General features: G+C 41.5%; 1 protein-coding gene across 2 annotated transcripts in view; it reads right to left on the bottom strand.

The window, feature by feature from the left end:
• The window catches only part of LOC137375323 (chloride channel protein 2-like), a 495,095-nt gene that overhangs the window by 303,196 nt on the left and 176,576 nt on the right, over window positions 1–15,323 (bottom strand). For both annotated transcript variants that reach the window (XM_068042304.1, XM_068042305.1), the window contains exon 4: window positions 710–843. In XM_068042304.1, the coding sequence (XP_067898405.1) occupies window positions 710–843 (134 nt within the window). The remainder of the gene's footprint in view (window positions 1–709; window positions 844–15,323) is intronic.

Below are 15,323 nucleotides of genomic sequence, written 5' to 3'. Positions count from 1 at the left end.
CACATCCGCCTCCTCCTCAAAGCACAAGAACAATCGAATCTCCAGGGACAAATCCATGACATCACTATGGTGAGATCCACTTAATTTTTCAGCAGGTTTCACAATGTACCAAAAATGTTCGAAAACTGCAGCTTCAAAGTAATGAAAGTGAATCCCAACTAAACTAATTTTGAAGAATTGCACTCCTGTTTAACCTATCAACTTTCTGATCTCTTCCCACCTTTGAGGCACCATTCAGCCTTGGCTTTACAATGGCAGTGGGTAGAAATACAAGGAACTCTTTGGATGAAGGTGCAGGCGACACTTGACCACTGACCTCAGCTTCATTTAAATGCAAAAGTCATGGGAAAAATCCAAGTATCTATGTATAAATATTACTAGGGAATGTTGGAATAGGTTAATGCACCCTCCCCCCCCCCACCCCCCCCCCCACCCTCATTGTATCAGACTGATATGGGTAACAGTTTTAATAACTGGACCATTTGCTTTAGCCATAGCTTACTTAAATACCTAGTTATCCCTATGTTCCAGCAGCTCTATCCTTTTTTCCCCCCTCTGCCAAGTAAAAATGAAAAGGATGCTGGACCTTTAGTAATTAATCCTGAGAGTACTCAATACAACTTTGTATCGATAGTTTGAACCAACAATCACTTGTTGGCCAAATTGTCAAAAGACCCTAAACACAACTGACTGTAAACAAGTCTCTTACCTCTTTACCTAATGGCATCCCACTTCCTAATGCACAAGTTAAGCCGATCACTTTAGCTACAAAAGTTTTTAAAGTGAGGTATTCCTTTAGCACCACCCCACGTAGGATTGTCTTCATCTCAGGTATCCCAGAACCTGTTAAAAAAAAAATGCATCAAGTGTTTGAAAGATGCACAGAGGAAAAGGTACTGGTAATGAGTGTTTGCCAAAAGTACAAGATAATTTTTTTTTTAAACTAGCAGAGACCTGCAAAACATTTGCTGTCAAATTAGTATCTATATTGCAACAGAGTTTCTTTAAATACAGGATTTCTAGTTATTCTTTCACCAAAGACTTTAACAGAATCAAAACTTCTCACTCTGGTAAAAGCTACATAAAGTTGTCCATGTGGAAAAACAGGGTTAAGAATATAAATCCAAATTTTTGTCAAGAATCTGGCCTTGTGAATTGTTTATAATCATAGAAAATGAGAGTCTAATTGGGAACTGTTTTCTCGAGTTGAAAAGGCAGGTTTACAACTGATAGGCTCAATATCATTTGAGAAATAAACTCTCTATTTCCTTGAAATCTGCCCATATAATTTCAGCATCTATCAAAGAAAACAGCTTCCGAACTATCAATCTTTTTCCATGACAAAGTCCTTGTTTAAGATTCAAGTTTCGAGGCAACATTATAACTTCTCTTTTCCTGAGTCTAAGGGTTTGTGTTATGGCATGCCCACTGGAGTTAGACTGTGTAGAAATTCTGGAGGGTATAGAGTGTATCATCTTCATCTAGAGAATCAATGCTGATGTATTCTTCACCCGACTGCTTTTCTAAAACTTTGTCATTCAAATCTAGTGACTCTTCATTTTTAGCACAAAGAATAGCTTTTGAATAATAAGTTGCATCAAATAACTGTCCTTGCCATTTTGCTGCCCTTAACTAATTCTATCATATTATCCACCCGTCCCATCCCTCATGAAACAATCTCTCCAGCCAGGGTAATTTTGTTGATGGGCTCCCTTACCTTATGCTATTTTTGTTCTCCACCAACCCCTGCCATTGCAGTCATGTATTTCAGTCCTCCACACACCCAATGTGCCTCCGTGTGGTTCAGGCACTGCCCACCAAATAAACCCACCAACAGACGTGCCCCTTAAACTGACCAATCAAAACAGTCTGGACAGACGGAAACTGAGTATATATTATAGATGTTCAACTTTTTAAAAGGCTATTAATCATATGCTGTCTTTTAATAGTATTAGTGCTTTGAAATGTGGCAATGCTATTTAGCAATGTATAAGAACAATATTTATATCTTTAGTATTCCCACCGCATGTGTGTGATGTCATCTAGGTATAATAGGCTTAATTAGGTAGAATTTAGATAAAGTTAATATATTATACCTTTTTAGAATTAGAGATTGAATAAATGGTTAGTTTTCAAGACTCACTGACATTCCTTTTTATGAAAGTAGAGTTAGAAATTTCAAGGTCCCTATTACAATAGAATGTGAACCAGAAACAAGTTGGAAAATCCACTTCAGTGTTTCTGTTGCCAGGGAATTGGAGGATAAGCACACATTGAAATGTCCTGTGTGACATCAGTAACAGGTAGCCATAAATTTAATTAATTGATGGTGTTGGTAAATGTAGGCAGATTGACCCACAAAGAGGGTTCAACCTACCATAAAACACTATTATAGATAACAAAAAATAAATTAGAAAAGTGCTTACAAAAACAGATGTCAAGTAAAGCCGATTATAAACATTTTGACCAGATAAATGCTCACATCTTCAAGAGCAGGGGAATTCCAGCAAAACATTAAGTGGAGATTTTAGTTAATGATACTACCAAATATGGATTTCAAAAGCAGGAAAAACACACAGAAAGATAACACCTATATGCCAAAAGGTTAGATGATAGCTTAGAAACAGTATAAACATGAGAGTTTCAGAAGTGAATATTAGAAGTGTTGAATCCTCATCAATACTTCTCACCCGATGGCTTACTCGGGGAATTTAAGGTAAAGGTTTGCTTTAAACTTTGATGGATATTCTAAGACATTTTGCTGTAACATTAGCAAGGTTAAACTTTTAGATTCTATGTTACATCTCTTAGTAATATTTGATACTGTGATATACTTAACCACTTGAAGTGTATTGCATGTTCAATTCTTTAAAAAAAGATATAAAAGTTAATAAATCATCTCCTGTAGTATTCTGTACACAACTACAAGAACCCCCTCTCTGTGTCTCTTTAAGTGGAGAGATATGTATTGAAGAGAGTTTCCCAGACCCTTATAATATATGGGATATTTACGACTTAGCCATCATTATTTTTTAATATAGGCTATCCGAAAGATGGTAATATTCTGTTAGTTTTCTTTATTTGAGGGAAAACTAGTTCAATTCTTTGGACCCAATTAAGTGTCTATAAGAATTTGTCTGGTTTGAACTTAATTAAAGGAGATTCATAGGGATGTACTCCTGATTTGATTTAGTCCCTATAAGGGGTTAAAGTCATAAATCACTTCATATGCACTGAGTGAAGACATGCAAATCCTTATCAAGAGCTTACAACTGATCAGCCATTTCTATGTTGTAGCATACTATTTTTAGCCCGTGGTCATTATTAGTTTTAGCTGCTCTGCCTCATTTATTATCCTGGTCCTGTTTTAGAATTCAGTCTGACCAAATATGCTCTTTTTCACAACCTAGATTAATATTCCTCCCTCTACTATTTGTTGATATCAGAAACTCATCCAGTTCTCTCCTAAAGTCTTTAAACAGGGTCAGTATTTAGTGTACTGGCAGCAGCCTATTCCATATGTTTCATCTGTATCACCAGCGTGTGAAATGTTGCCTAACAGAAAAGAAAATTGTCCTGGAAGAATCACACGCTTGAAATACAGCCTGACTAATTTTCCTTCCATTTAATTTTTATGTCATCTTTCTGCATTGGTACAAACATTCAGAACTCTAAAAAGCATTGCAATCCAGTTTATAACATTTGCAATGGATAATTGTTACTTCACTACTTGCTGCACATTAGTAGCTTTTTAAATGCAGTATGCAGAGAAGATTCAACTGCAACAAAGCAAGTTGCCCAACAGCAGTGAGGACTTAATGATTGTTACCCTCATCAACATTGATAGTTGCAGAATAAATTCCCTTTGTGCATAAAAAGACACAATGCACTTGGGCCTCTGGCTTTGTCATTTCTTTTCTATTTATCAACTGTGTAGTAAGAAGTGAAAAAAATAAGTTTGAGGTACAGGACAAGATTCAACCTATCTCATTAATGTGGACATTACTGTTAATGCAAATAGAGAACACGAGATTGGTGACTTAAACCACTCCACTACACTACCCTAAAGTGCCAGCATTGACTCTAATGTGTCAAAAGTTTATTTATTTGTATGCACTAAAAGTTGACCTTATTTTCCATTTTTTTCTCATCATGTAATATTCGATTATATTCAGATAAGGCATCAATTGGCTGAAGTGTTTAATTTTTTTCCTGAATGGAGAATGAGAACTATCTTACATTGCAATGCAGTTAATGACTTTGTAAAGTCTATTCCATCTATATTTCTGGATTCTTATACATATCTTATGAGCCAAGGTGCAAAACGCAAAGCACCCAAGAGCATAGTGATCATGCAGAATATACACAGAAGTTACTGAAATCTAACATTAAAAAGAATTTGTTCATTACAGATGGTCTGCAAGCCAAGCGAAATCCAGATGAAAGATATTCAGAAAGGGCAGAGTAAAAGAGATTTCTCATTAAGCTGATATTTTCTCTCTATTAGAGCTGCAGCATTAATTCCAAAGTCAACAGCTATTATTACAGGAGCAGTGGCGCAAACCAACCAAAGACCTAGTTAAAAGAAAACCTGTGCCTCATTCTCCAGGAGTGAACAGATCTGACACTGCGTCATAAGAAGTTACATTTAGTGGGGAGACAGGTTAAGATCACCTTTCAATTTGCATTAAAATAATTTTGGCCCCATAAATTCCCTCAGTATTAATTTTTTTTAATTGTTCTAACTGTTGAACATATAAATATTTGCATAACCCTTCAAATATGGAAGCAGCAACATCTGCTCTTAGCGGGCCATTGACTTTAATGGAAATAAAACTTGGCAGAGATATAAACGAGTAGTCAATTCACTAACACCTATTTTACACTATGGACATGGTCAAAATTGGCTCCAATGAATGATTCAAGAATGATCATGAAGAAGGCAAACAGAGGAAGCATGTTCCAGGGAAGGAGGGGGGAAATTTCATGCAGCTATTGAGTATTGTCTGATGCCTGGATGTTGATCATTCACACGGCACATATGATTTATCTCCGACAGCATGAGGGACAGGGATTTATGTAAGTTCCACCACAGACACAAAGAATCAACTGAAAAGAATGACAAGAATTTAAGATATTTTCTTGTTTCATATTGGAGTTAATTTTATGACTTCAACCCATATCAATATGGCAGCATAGTATTTTTCACCCTGTAGGCCTTTGATGCGATCTCCAGACGCAAATATACCATAATTAGGAACTGTGATTCCTGGGCACACTATCCAGACACAGCATAAATAGGGCCATTTCAGATTATAGGAGACTTGATCTGATAATGGAAATAGCCTTTTTGCCATGAATAAAACACAAGTGTTGGGGTAAAGCCTGAACCGCAACCTTCATTAACCCAAATTTATTTAGCTGTATCCCAAACAAAGTCACAAATGGCATTCTTTCTGATTGTGGCCATGGTGGATTATTCCTACTGATCCTCCACTTCCTTTAACATGGTTGACCACAGCATCCTGTTCCATGCCTCTCCTCCGCTGTCTAACACAATAAATTGCTCCCTCTTGGTCCCAATCTTACCTATCCAATTGTAGCCCAAGTAGCTCTACAAAAACTTCTATTCCCAGTCTGCACCATCACCCCTGCCCAAGTATCCCTCCCTTTCCCCATCTACATGCTTCCCCTTGGTGATATCACCTGTACACTCATGGCACCCAGCTCCATTTTCCTCCAAATTTCTCAACTTTTCTACTACCACTTTGCTGGCCAATTGCTTGTCCAACATTAATTCTTGAGTAATCTGTAATTTCCTCCAATTAAATGTTGGGAAAACCAAAGCTATTTTCTTCAATCCCTGCCTCAAACTCCGTATGCACGCCATTGATTGCATCCCTCTCCTTAGTCACTGTATCAGGCTGATCCAGAGAATTCACAGTAAGTGTCCGATATGACCCAATCTGATATTTTGAACCCATACTCCTCACTATCACAAAAACCACTTGCTTCTACCTCTAATATTGTATGCTGCTATTTCTATCTCAACCCATTTGCCACTGGAACCCTCATCACTGCCTATGTAACCTTGAGACTTGACTATTCCAACGTTCTCTTGGCCGGCCTTCTATCCTCCGCCTTCCATAAAGTTCAACTCATCCAAAACTCTGCTGACCATGTCCTATCCAATACCAGCTCCCACTTGCCCATCATCTTTAAATAACTGATCTACATTGACTCTAGGTCAATCAATGCCTCAGATATAAAATTCTCATCCTTGTGCTTAAATCCCTCCACAGTCTTGTACCTCTGACTGTAATTGCCTTGAATTCTCTGTTCCTCTGATTCAGGTCTCTTGTGCGTTATTGTCTTCAGTGGTATTTTATGCTCTCCCCCATGGCGGGTTTGGAGGCAGGGAGGGGATTTAATCGGTCAGGATGATGGCAGATGGGGACCCTGCCACCTTGCCACCCACCCCTATTAAGTCCGTGGCAGGAAGGCCCATGGAAAGCCTTCCCAACCCGCCGCCAATTGAGGCCCTTAAGAGGCAATTAATGCCCAATTAAGGGCCTCTGCCCACCGCCGTTGGTATTAACCCAGTGACAGGCAGGCCTGTTGCCATGTGGGGAGCACGACATGCAAACCCATGTAGGGTTGCTTGTGGTCTCCCGGGGCAGGGGGGTCCCTTCGTTCAAAGGCTCTCACTGTTCGATGGACCCAGCATTTGGAAGCAGAGGGTCTGCCGAGTGCCAACCTCCCAGCCCCGGCCTTGCTGCCAACCCTCCTACACCCCCCTCCCCTGCTATGATGGAGTCTCGGACATATTTTATGCTCTCCCTCACCACGCAAAACTTCTCCTGCCATCACTTACCTCTGGTCTGGGCCTCTGATGGGTGTCATTCTGGAAGCAGCCACCATCTCCCGGGAGGCGCTGCTGAGCAAAAGAGCTGCTCATAATCATAATCATAAGATCATAAGAAGTAGGAGCAGGAGTAGGCCGTCCGGCCCCTCGAGCCTGCTCCGCCATTCAATAAGATCATGGCTGATCTTTTCGTGGACTTAGATCCACTTACCCGTTCTCACTGTATCCCTTAATTCCTTTATTATTCAAAAAGATATCTACCTTAGCTTTAAAAACGTTTACCGAAGAAGCGTCAACTACTTCACTGGGCAAGGAATTCCACAGATTAACAACCCTCTGGGTGAAGAAGTTCCTTCTTAATTCAGTCCTAAATCTGCTCCCTCTAATCTTGAGGCTATGCGCTCTTGTCCTAGCTTCACCTGCCAGTGGAAATATTCTCTCCACTTGTATCTTACCTATTCCCTTCATGATTCTATATGTTTCTATAAGATCCCCCCATTCTTCTGAATTCCAATGAATATAATCCCAATCTACTCAGTCTCTCCTCATAAGCCAACCCCCTCAACTACGGAATCAACCTAGTGAACCTCCTCTGCACCCTCTCCAGTGCCAGTACATCCTTTCTCAAGTAAGGAGACCAAAACTGCACACAGTACTCCAGGTGCGGCCTCACCAGTACCTTATACAGCTGCAACATAACCTCTCTGCTTTTAAACTCAATCCCTTTAGCAATGAAGGACAAAATTCCATTTGCCTTCCTAATTACTTGCTGTACCTGCAGACCAACCTTCTGCGCTTCATGCACAAGGACACCTAGGTCCCTCTGCATAGCAGCATGCTGCAACTTTTTACCATTCAAGTAATAATCCCTTTTCCTGTTACTCCTACCGAAATGAATGACTTCACATTTATTAACATTGTATTCCATCTGCCAGTCCTTTGCCCACTCACTCAATGTATCTATGTTCCTCTGCAAAGTTTCACAGTCATCTGCACACTTTGCTCTGCCACTCATCTTAGTGTCATCTGCAAACTTTGACACCCTACAAGTGGTCCCCAACTCCAAATCATCTATATAAATTGTAAATAATTGCGGACCCAACACCGATCCCTGAGGCACACCACTAGTGACTGATTGTCAACCAGAATAGCACTCATTTATCCCCACTCTCTGCTTCCTGTCAGTCAACCAATCCTCTATCCATGCTAATACTTTACCCCTAACGCCATGCATCCTTATTTTATACAGCAGCCTCTTGTGCGGCACCTTGTCGAAGGCTTTTTGGAAATCTAGGTACACCACATCCACTGGGTCCCCATTGTCCACCTTGCTCGTAATGTCATCATAGAATTCCAAAAGATTTGTCAAGCATGACCTGCCCTTCATGAACCCATGCTGCGTCTGCCCAATGGGACAATTTCTATCGAGATGCCCTGCTATTTCATCCTTGATAATAGACTCAAGCATCTTCCCCACTACAGAGGTTAAGCTAACCGGTCTATAATTCCCCATCCTTTGTCTACCTCCCTTTTTAAACAGTGGCATCACATCTGCTGTTTTCCAATCTGCTGGGACTACCCCAGAGTCCAGTGAATTTTGGAAAATTATCGCCAGTGCACCTGCTATCTCTCCCGCCATCTCTTTTAGTACCCTAGGATGCATTCCATCAGGGCCAGGAGACTTATCAATCCTTAGCTCCATTAGCTTGCCCAACACTACCTCTTCCGTAATAATGATTGTTTCCAGGTCCTCACCTACGTTCGTCTCTTTGTCAATTACTGGCATGTTATTAATGTCCTCCACTGTGAAGACCGATACAAAATACCTGTTCAATGCCTCGGCCATTTCATCATATCCCATAACTAAATTCCCCTTCTCATCCTCTAAAGGACCAACGTTTACTTTAGCCACTCTTTTTCGTTTTATATATTTATAGAAACTTTTGCTATCTGTCTTTATATTCTGTGCTAGTTTTTTCTCATGTTCTATCTTACTTTTCTTTATAGCCCTTTTTGTGGCTCTCTGTTGACCTTTAAAGTTTTCCCAATCTTCTAGTTTCATGCTGTTTTTGGCCACTTTGTATGCCTTCTTTTTCAATTTGATAGCCTCCCTTATTTCCTTAGACACCTATGGCAGATTACCCCTTTTCTTCCAGTCCTTCCTTTTCACTGGAATATACTTTTGCTGAGCACTTTGAAAAATTGCTTTGAAAGTCCTCCACTGCTCGTCAACTGTCCCACCATAAAATCTTTGTTTCCAGTCTACTCTAGCCAAGTCCTCCCTCATTCTATTGTAGTCCCCCTTGTTCAAGCGCAGGACCCTGGTATTGGATTTTATCTTCACACTCTCCATCTGTATTCTAAATTCAACCATACTGTGATCACTCCTTCCAAGAAGATCCCTAACTATGAGGTCATTAATTATTCCTGTCTCATTACACAGGACTAGATCTAGGATAGCTCGCTCCCTCGTCAGTTCCATTACATATTGTTCAAGAAAACTATCACGGATACACTCAACGAACTCCTCCTCAAGGCTACCCTGACTGAGCTGGTTCGACCAATCTATATGTAGATTAAAATCCCCCATGATAATTGCCGTACCATTTTTACAGGCATTAGTTATTTCTTTGTTTATTGCCCGCCCCAATGTGATATTATTTGGTGGCCTATAGACTACGCCTATCAATGACTTTTTCTTCTTGGAGTTTCTAATTTCCACCCAAATGGATTCAACCTCATTCTCCATAGAACCTATATCATCTCTCAGCACCGCCCTGATGTCGTCCTTGAATATCAGAGCTACACCACCTCCCTTACTTTCCTGTCTGTCCTTCCGAATAGTCTGGTACCCCTGGATATTTAACTCCCAGTCGTGACCAACCTGTAACCATGTCTCCGTAATGGCTGGTCTCTAACTGGCCGACAGCTCTGGCGGGAGGGACTTCCACCCACAGGGTCCTGATGCCGGGAACGGCCCACTAGTGGTCTGTTAATTGCCCGATTAGCTCATTATATGGCGGGCCTTTCCCAAAGGAGGCAACGTGGGTCTCTCGCCAGCTCTTTAGCCAGTGGCCTAGATCCCCGTCGCCTCCATAAAATTCCCCCCTTTGTGTGTAGACTGAGTTCTATACAGCATGTGTTTAATTTTTTGAGACCATCCCTGATTTGAAATTGAAGGTTCCAGGTTCTGAGGAGTCAAACGCAGATGAGACAAACAAACAGTCCTCTCACTGAGAAAAGACAAGCAGTTTATTTTTGCCAAGGACATGCGACTGAGGGCTTGCGTTTCCGTTTGACCAGAACACTTTTGAGATTTGAATAGGACTCTGCAGTGGGTGGAAAAATCAGCTAGTTTGTTGAAGGAGAATGAAAAGCAGCAGGCTGGAATAGTTGTTTTGCCCTGTGAGAGAGAGCTATGTTGAACAGTAGAATGTTTGCTAAAAATGTAACTTAACAAGTGGATTGAGAAAAGATAGTCCTATGGTAAAAGGCCTACTGAGTGGACAAGTCACTAAGTTTGAAACCTCTTTTCTGGTCGGCTGTGGGGAGATCAAGCAGTAGATTTCTGGTACTTCCAGAAAGGTGACTTGGACTAAACGGACTACAAAGCAGCAGATTGAAATAGTTGTTTTGACTGCAGGCAGAGGAGTCTGGACTGACGGCTGACCATTGGTGAATGACTTACAGCAGTTGTTTTCAGCAACTGAAAAATTATCAGTGGAACCACCTCATCAGGAGAGTAGTGCGCAAAGCTGAGTTTGTTTGAGAGGTAACAAAACAAAACCATTAAAGGGAAGATTGCATCGCTTGCTATCAACAGGACCTCAGTACTTTTGTATTTGTATCCTGGAGGACAGAACTTGAAAAACTACTTGAGGAAAATCCTGATTTTGTTGTACTGTGGGACTGTCCAATGTCGTCTTTCTGATAAGCCTGTTCACAGGACTATTAAGGGCTACCTTTGTTGCATCTGATTGTTAACGTGTAAGCTTTAAGGTATGAATGCATCAATTGTGATGTAGTTGATGTAGTCTACATGGACTTCAGTAAGGCTTTTGATAAAGTCCCACATGAGCGATTGGTTAAGAAGGTAAGAGCCCATGGGATCCAGGGTAATTTGGCAAATTGGATCCAAAATTGGCTTAGTGGAAGGAGGCAGAGGGTGATGGTCGAGGGCTGCTTTTGCGAATGGAGGCATGTGACCAGTGGGGTACCGCAGGGATCGGTGCTGGAACCCTTACTATTTGTAGTGTACGTTAATGATTTAGATGTTAATATATCAGGTATGACAGTAGGTTTGCAGACGACACTTTGGTGGTGTCGTAAATAGTGAGGAGGAAAGCCTTAAATTACAGGACGATATAGTTGGGCTGGTAAGATGGGCGGAGCAGTGGCAGATGGAATTTAATCCTGAGAAGTGTGAGGTGATGCACTTTGGGAGGACCAACAAGGCAAGGGAATATACAATGGATGGAAGTACAGAGGGTCAGAGGGACCTTGGGGTGCTTGTCCATAGATCACTGAAGACAGCAGCAGCACAGGTAGATAAGGAGGTTAGGAAGGCATACGGGATACTTGCCTTTATTAGCCGAGGCATAGAGTATAAGAGCAGGGAGGTTATGTTATAGCTGTATAAAATGCTAGTTAGGCTGGAGTACTGTGTACAGTTCTGGTCACCACACTATAGGAAGGATGTGATTGCACTGGAGGGGGTGCAGAGGAGATTTACCAGGATGTTGCCTGGGTTGGAGCATTTCAGCTTTAAAGAGAGACTGGATAGGCTGGGGTTGTTTTCCTTAGAACGGAGAAGGCTGAGAGGGGTCTGACTGAGGTATACAAAATTATGAGGGGCATTGATAGGAAGAAACTTTTTCTCATCGCGGAGGGGTCAATAACCAGGGGGCATAGATTTAAGGTAAGGGGCAGGAGGTCTAGAGGAGATTTGAGGAAAAAAAATTTCACCAGAGGGTGGTTGGAATCTGGAACACACTACCTGAAGAGGTGGTGGAGGTAGGAACCCTCAACATTTAAGAAGTATTTAGATGAGCACTTGAAACACCATAGCATACAAGGCTACGGGCCAAGTGCTGGAAAATGGGATTAGATTGGATGGGTGCTTGAAGGTCGGCGCAGACACGTTGGGCCGAAGGGCCTATTTCTGTGCTGAATAACTATGACTCTAACTGTTAGTTCATGTTTAAGTTATGTTGGTTTTGGTTTGAGTGTTGAATTAAAATTTATAAAAGTGAAATCTTGTCGATTTGGTTTTTATTTACTAAATTGGGGTCAGTGGGATTCAATTCTTTTAGTCTGTTGGTGGTCTCCACAGGGATCACAATTACCCCCTCTTTTTGTCCCACCGTTGGTAGTATGCCTTCAGCTGCTGAGAGCCCAGACTGTGGAATTCCCTTAAATTCAGTTCTGAAGAAAGGTCACTGATCTGAAACGTTAACTCTGCTTCTCTCTCCACAGATGCTGCCAGCAATTTTTGTTTTTATTTCAGATTGCCAGCATCTGCAGTATTTTGCTTTTTAGTGTTTAATTCACTGCCACTTCTCTTCCAGGAATGCTTACCTTGAAGAAGTACTGCTCTTCTCTCCAACGGGATTTTCGTTTGTCTCTTTCACCTTGTTCACCTTCATTGCTTTCTATTTCCCTCCTGGTTTTGATAAAGTGTCTACCAAAACTAGTTTACACAGCCACATCTCCTTCCTCAGTGATTGTCTCTGGCTCCGACTTATTCCATGTGGATTCCAACTGAAGTTTCATCCTTCATGTTTTGACTCCACCCAGGATTACAAGCATCTCCGAGAAATACAACATTCCTTGGACAGCTGTTCTCGCCGCATCCTGAGATCCACACTCAGTGCCAAGCGCCGCCACATATGCACACTGGACCACTCTCTCCAGAAGCACAGCCTCACCTTATCTCAAAGCTATTCTGCTCTGCAGTTTCATTTCATCTTTCATCTTATCCAACAAAATAGTTCTGATGAAAGGTCACTGACCTGAAACGTCAACTCTGCTTCTCTCTCCACAGATGCTGCCAGACCTGAATATTTCCAGCATTTGTTGTTAATATTTATGTGGAATTCCCTTCCTACTCCTGTTTGCATCTCCACCTTCTTTTGAAGACCCTCCTCAAAATCTACCTCTTTAACCAAATTTTGCTACTTCGCCTAATCTCTCCTTGTTTAGTTCATCATCTATTTTAGTCTCTCACTTCTCTGCACCTTGGGAGGTGCTTTATAAATACGAGTTATTATTGATATTGTAATTTTCATTATGGACTTAAAAACAAAGATCATGAACCCCAACTTTGGGAAGAAATAACCTTACTTTAGAAAAGACAGTAGATTGACTAATAAAATATGCAACAACCAAAGATAATTTATTAGAAAGTTCCCCTACATAAGGCATTAATTTTTGGCACACACCCTTTTAACTCAAACTTGCATACACTATATCAAATCAATTTTGCACCCAAATATAAAACATATAGGGGTGAATTTGGCAGCGCAAAATGGGCGCATAGAAACATAAGAGCAGGAGTAGGCCATTCGGCCCTTAGAGCCTGCTCTGCCATTCATTATGATTATGGTTGATCATCCAACTCAGTAGCCCGTTCCCGCTTTCTCCCCATACCCTTTGAACCCTTTAGACCCAACAACTATATCTAACTCCTTCTTGAAAACATACAATGTTTTGGCCTCAACTGCTTTCTGTGGTAGCGAATTCCACAGGTTCACCACTCTCTGAGTGAAGAAATTTCTCACCTCAGTCTTGAAAGGTTTACCCCGTATCCTTAGATTATGACCCCTGGTTCTGGACTCCCCCACCATCGGGAACATCCTTCCTGCATCTACCCTGTCAAGTCCCATGAGAATTTTATAGGTTTCTATGAGATCCCCCTCACTCTTTTGAACTCCAGCGAATATAATCCTAACTGACTCAATCTCTCCTCATACATTAGTCCCGCCATCCCAGGAATCAGTCTGGTAAACTTTCGCTGCACTCCCTCTATTGCAAGAACATCCTTCCTCAGATAAGGAGACCAAACTGCACACAATATTCCAGGTGTGGCCTCACCAAGGCCCTGTATAATTGCAGCAAGACATCCCTGCTCCTGTACTCCAATCCTCTTGCTATGAAGGCCAACATACCATTTGCCTTTTTTACCACCTGTTGCACCTGCATGCTTATCTTCAGCGACTGGTGTACGAGAACACCCAGGTCTTGCTGCACATTCCCCTCTCTGTTTATAGCCGTTCAGATAATAACCTGCCTTCCTGTTTTTGCTACCAAAGTGGATAACCTCACATTTATCCACATTATACTGCATCTGCCATGCATTAACCCACTCACTCAACTTGTCCAAATCACCCTGAAGCCTCTCTGCATCCTCCTCACAACTCACCCTCCCACCTAGTTTTGTGTCATCTGCAAATTTGGAGATATTACATTTAGTTCCCTCATCTAAATCATTATTATATATTGTGAATAGCTGGGGTCCTAGCACCGATCCCTGCGGTACCCCACTAGTCACTGCCTGCCATTTGGAAAAAGATCCATTTATCCCTACTCTTTGTTTCCTGTCTGACAACCATTTTTCTATCCATCACAATACACTACCCCCAATCCCATGCGCTTTAATTTTACACGCTAATCTCTTACGTGGGACTTTGTCGAAAGCCTTCTGAAAGTCCAAATAAACCACATCCACTGGCTCCCACTCATCAACTCTACTATTTACATCCTCAAAGAAGTAGATTTTTTTTTTCTGGGGTGGGGGTGGGGGGGGGAGCGGGAGGAGTGTGGAAGCTGAGGTGAGCCATCCTGACAAGGGGTGTGGGTTTGCCTAGTCATCATGTTTATACATTAACTGTTCCTTAGGAATGTACCAGGTGTGGGTGTTGAGGTTGGAAGAGTGTTGTTGAAACATAATGGCCTTTTCTGTCACGCGCTGTGAACCGCAGTATCAGCTGCAAGGCCAATGGTGAGATAGATATGTAAATGAAGGATTGAAATAATGCTGTATCCCATTCGTTTAGGGCAAATGCTCAACTGCAGTATCATTGGTGTCTTTGAATGCAAATTAAGGATTGAAATTATTATTGTAAGTCTATTGGTTATGGAATACTAGAAGTGCCACTGTTTTGCAGAGACTGGTAGAACATTACAGTGAGCCCCATTGTGGGTCCCACTGTGGTTGTTCTCCTTGTGCACAAGTAAATAAAATTAGGTTGCGAGTACTCACCGTGCCAAGTCGACAGTTTGTCAAGCATGATTTCCGTTTCGTAAATCCATGCTGACTGTGCCTGATTCTACCACTGTTCTCGAAGTGCTCTGCTATAAAATCTTTGATAATGGACTCTAGAATTTTCCCCACTACAGACGTCAGGCTGACTGGTCTATAATTCCCGGCTTTCTCTCTACCTCCCTTTTTAAATAGTGG

Source organism: Heterodontus francisci, chromosome 11 (genome assembly GCF_036365525.1).
Source record: "Heterodontus francisci isolate sHetFra1 chromosome 11, sHetFra1.hap1, whole genome shotgun sequence".
Taxonomy (NCBI): domain Eukaryota; kingdom Metazoa; phylum Chordata; class Chondrichthyes; order Heterodontiformes; family Heterodontidae; genus Heterodontus; species Heterodontus francisci.
Note: the sequence above shows the minus strand (reverse complement) of the source record. Positions and strands in the feature narration are given on the sequence as shown.